Source organism: Populus euphratica, unplaced genomic scaffold (assembly GCF_000495115.2).
Source record: "Populus euphratica unplaced genomic scaffold, PopEup_1.0 scaffold5.1, whole genome shotgun sequence".
Taxonomy (NCBI): Eukaryota; Viridiplantae; Streptophyta; class Magnoliopsida; order Malpighiales; family Salicaceae; genus Populus; species Populus euphratica.
The window spans coordinates 5149313-5152519 of NW_011499848.1; the positions used below are offsets into that span (position 1 = coordinate 5149313).

General features: G+C 38.0%; 1 protein-coding gene across 2 annotated transcripts in view; it reads left to right on the forward strand.

Moving 5' to 3' along the window:
- The window catches only part of LOC105118460 (LETM1 and EF-hand domain-containing protein 1, mitochondrial-like), a 7940-nt gene that overhangs the window by 3269 nt on the left and 1464 nt on the right, over nt 1–3207 (forward strand). Inside the window, exons 8-13 of one of the 2 annotated variants that reach the window (XM_011016433.1) lie at nt 138–202; nt 284–458; nt 1085–1279; nt 1380–1427; nt 2346–2492; nt 2649–2731. In XM_011016433.1, the coding sequence (XP_011014735.1) occupies nt 138–202; nt 284–458; nt 1085–1279; nt 1380–1427; nt 2346–2492; nt 2649–2731 (713 nt within the window). The remainder of the gene's footprint in view (nt 1–137; nt 203–283; nt 459–1084; nt 1280–1379; nt 1428–2345; nt 2493–2648; nt 2732–3207) is intronic. The other variant, XM_011016440.1, reaches the window with a different exon arrangement.

Below are 3207 nucleotides of genomic sequence, written 5' to 3' on the forward strand. Positions count from 1 at the left end.
CCCCCCCCCCCCACACTGAAGTGAATCTCACTACTGAGTTTTCAAAAATGCCATGCACAAAAATACCATTGGTCTCAGTTAATTTTTATCCTATTCTCATGCTGTTCAGGAATGTAAATAATTATCTTTCTGTGCAGTTGCGTGACTGGCTGGATTTATCTCTCAATCACTCTGTTCCATCCTCTTTGTTGATATTATCTAGGTAACTTAACGCTTCATTTTTTGTACCTTTCTCAAGAAAAGTGGTTGCGATCTAATCTTTTTTCTTTATTACTCTATACAGAGCTTTCTCTGTTTCTGGAAAAGTTAGGCCTGAGGAAGCTGTCCAGGCTACACTGTCATCTCTTCCGGATGAGGTTGTGGATACTGTTGGAGTTACAGCCTTGCCATCTGAAGATTTAGTTTCAGAAAGGAGAAGAAAGTTGGAGTTCCTAGAAATGCAAGAAGAACTGATCAAGGTTGGTTATTTGTTCGCCACTTGCTCTAGCATTTTCCCTGTCTCTCAAACCCAACAAAGTAGTTGTTGCATTTGCATATTGATGGTTTCGTTGCTGTCCAATAAAATACTATACATACATATTTGCAGTCCAATAAAATCCTATACATACATTCATAATATGTATGCTGCATTTTTGTGCACATGGGAGTGCTGTGCTAATAGATTTCATTTTCCTGTTAGCTTTATCTGGACGTATTCCTTGAAGCTTTCTTTTAGTCATGATTTCTCCAATTTCTTTTTTTCATCTACCTATAGCTTGTATAGTGTCCTCTATGCAATTCTTACTCTTTTTAGCTTATATTCATAAATTCAGCATTTGAATAATACATCTCATTGCAAAATTCTAAATAGTAAGGCCTTGCCCTGTTATGGACCCTTCAGTGTAAGGCTCAAGGCTATTACAGTTGCATTAGAGATGGGCCTTGGCTTCACTGTATTCTTCTGAACACATAATCCTAATTTAATTGTCTTGAGCATCCTTGCTGGTCGTGGAGCATATATAGTAGCCATATGCTGCTAGATTTATTGTGCTTTGTTTAAATGCTTTGCTTCTTGGCTAGTTGTTCTAAATAAGCTATTATGCAGGAGGAGGAGGAGGGGGAGGAGGAAGAGCAGGCCAAGATGAAGGAATCTGTTTGTAGTCAAAAGGACATGGCTTTGGAAGAGATGACTATTCCAACAGCTAGAGAAGCCCAAGAACAGGCGAAAGCAAAAACATTAGAGAAACATGAGCAGCTTTGTGAGCTTAGTCGTGCATTGGCTGTTTTAGCTTCTGCATCTGTAAGGACCCGGAACATTTGTTATCTGTTACACATTTTTCTGTTATAATTTTATGTTTTGTCATCACTTACCCCACTTTATTCACTGCTACCTTATCCAGTCTGTAAGCAGGGAGCGAGAAGAGTTCCTGCGACTTGTCAAAAAGGAGGTAGGAACAACTAAATTGTTTCTGATTTGTGATCCTATACATCTAATTTTGAGGGCATAAAAGGGGATGACATCACTCTTTTCTATTCTTTTAACAATCTTGCTGTTACATGACTTTCTAAGAAATGGTGGAATTTCCATGTTCTTGTTTTTTTTCATGTTGAATCTCATGAATTTAAGTCATCCAAGATCCACTGTTTACAGCCTGGATCAAGATCACCCTTGAGCTTTCTTGCCATTTTTTCACTGTTAGGCTGCATGAATGCTTTGTAATGTCTGTTGTTCCATGTGACATGAATCTTTTTTGTTTCTGGCACTATCTGCTCATTTAGTTTATATGTTATGAACTGTGATAATTTGTTCTGTATGACATTCATCTTTATGTTTCTGACTTCATCTGCACATTTAATTTATATGTTCTGAATCCTGTGGGAATTTGTTCGGGTATGGTTCAAACCTCCTAGATGCCCTGGCAGTGAACCCCTATCCATTTGAGTTAGAAAGGAAATATACTGCACCAGTTCCTCTTTGGAATATGATGCTTGTTCCTAGGAGATTAAACCGGTAATGCTATCAAAGAATTGTTCTTTTTCTTACTATTTTTTGCTCGTCAGTTGATTGATGGTCTTGCTGAAAGCTGTCTGCTGAGGGTAAATTTCTTTGTAATCATTCTTGTTGGAGGTAAATACTATATTTGGTGTTGATTGAGTTTTAATAGAGCTCTCCTTAGCTTATACAGGAATTCATATATGTTAAGCAAGAGAATATCCTGACCTTTTAGGAAACTTTGATAACTCAATTATCTGGGCATCTCCATCTAGGCCATTCTCACTTAAATAGCTTCGCAGTTGGAGTCTGTAGATTTGAGCTTTGCTAAGCTGCATTTCCTCTACCTCACTCATTTGTAATGCCATTCCAGATAGACTTGTATAACAATATGGTGGACAAAGAAGGTACAGAAGGTGAGGAAGAAACTAAGAAGGCATACAAAGCTGCCAGAGAGGAGAGCGATCATGCTGCTGGAACAGATATCTCTGGCAAAGTTTCTTCAGCCCTGATCGATAGAGTAAGTTTTTTGAAGAATGTTTTTCTTTGTTAGCTTCATTATCCATTTTTTAAATTTACATTCAAGTCTTTTTCTTATAGAATACCAATGCATACTATTTGAAGCTCTGAACTGGAATGTAACTGAGGATGTTGCTGTGATGTGTGCACATTTCAGGTAGATGCCATGCTTCAAAAGCTGGAAAAGGAAATTGATGATGTTGATGCTAAAATTGGAGATAGATGGCGCCTGCTTGATAGGTTTGCACATTTCTGTTTTCAAAATTGTGGGGATTGTGGTGGTTTTATGTTGAACACACTCTGGAACTGCACATGGAAATTTCTTCAGGGTACTCCTGAAGAAGTTTTTTCTGAAAATCAGCTTGATATCCGTGCTTGTAGCTGTCCAAAAACATGAGTCTAGTGATGTACATCGCACTGCATCTTACAAAGTCATCTGAATAACGTAAATCAGTTAAAAGTTCATTGTGAAATCTCATCTCACATAAATTTATAGACCAATTGGTTGCAACTCAGTGATATGAGGATGTTTGTCACAAAACATGGTACATTTATACACATACATTGCAGGCACCCAATGCTGTCTGTCAAGTGTTTAAATCAGTCAGGGGTTCATTTTATTGTTGCCTCTCTCAATACCTGTTGTAGTGCGGCATCTATCCTGGCTCCCATGTCTCAATGCATCCCCCCCCCCCCCAAAAAAAAAAAGGAAAATT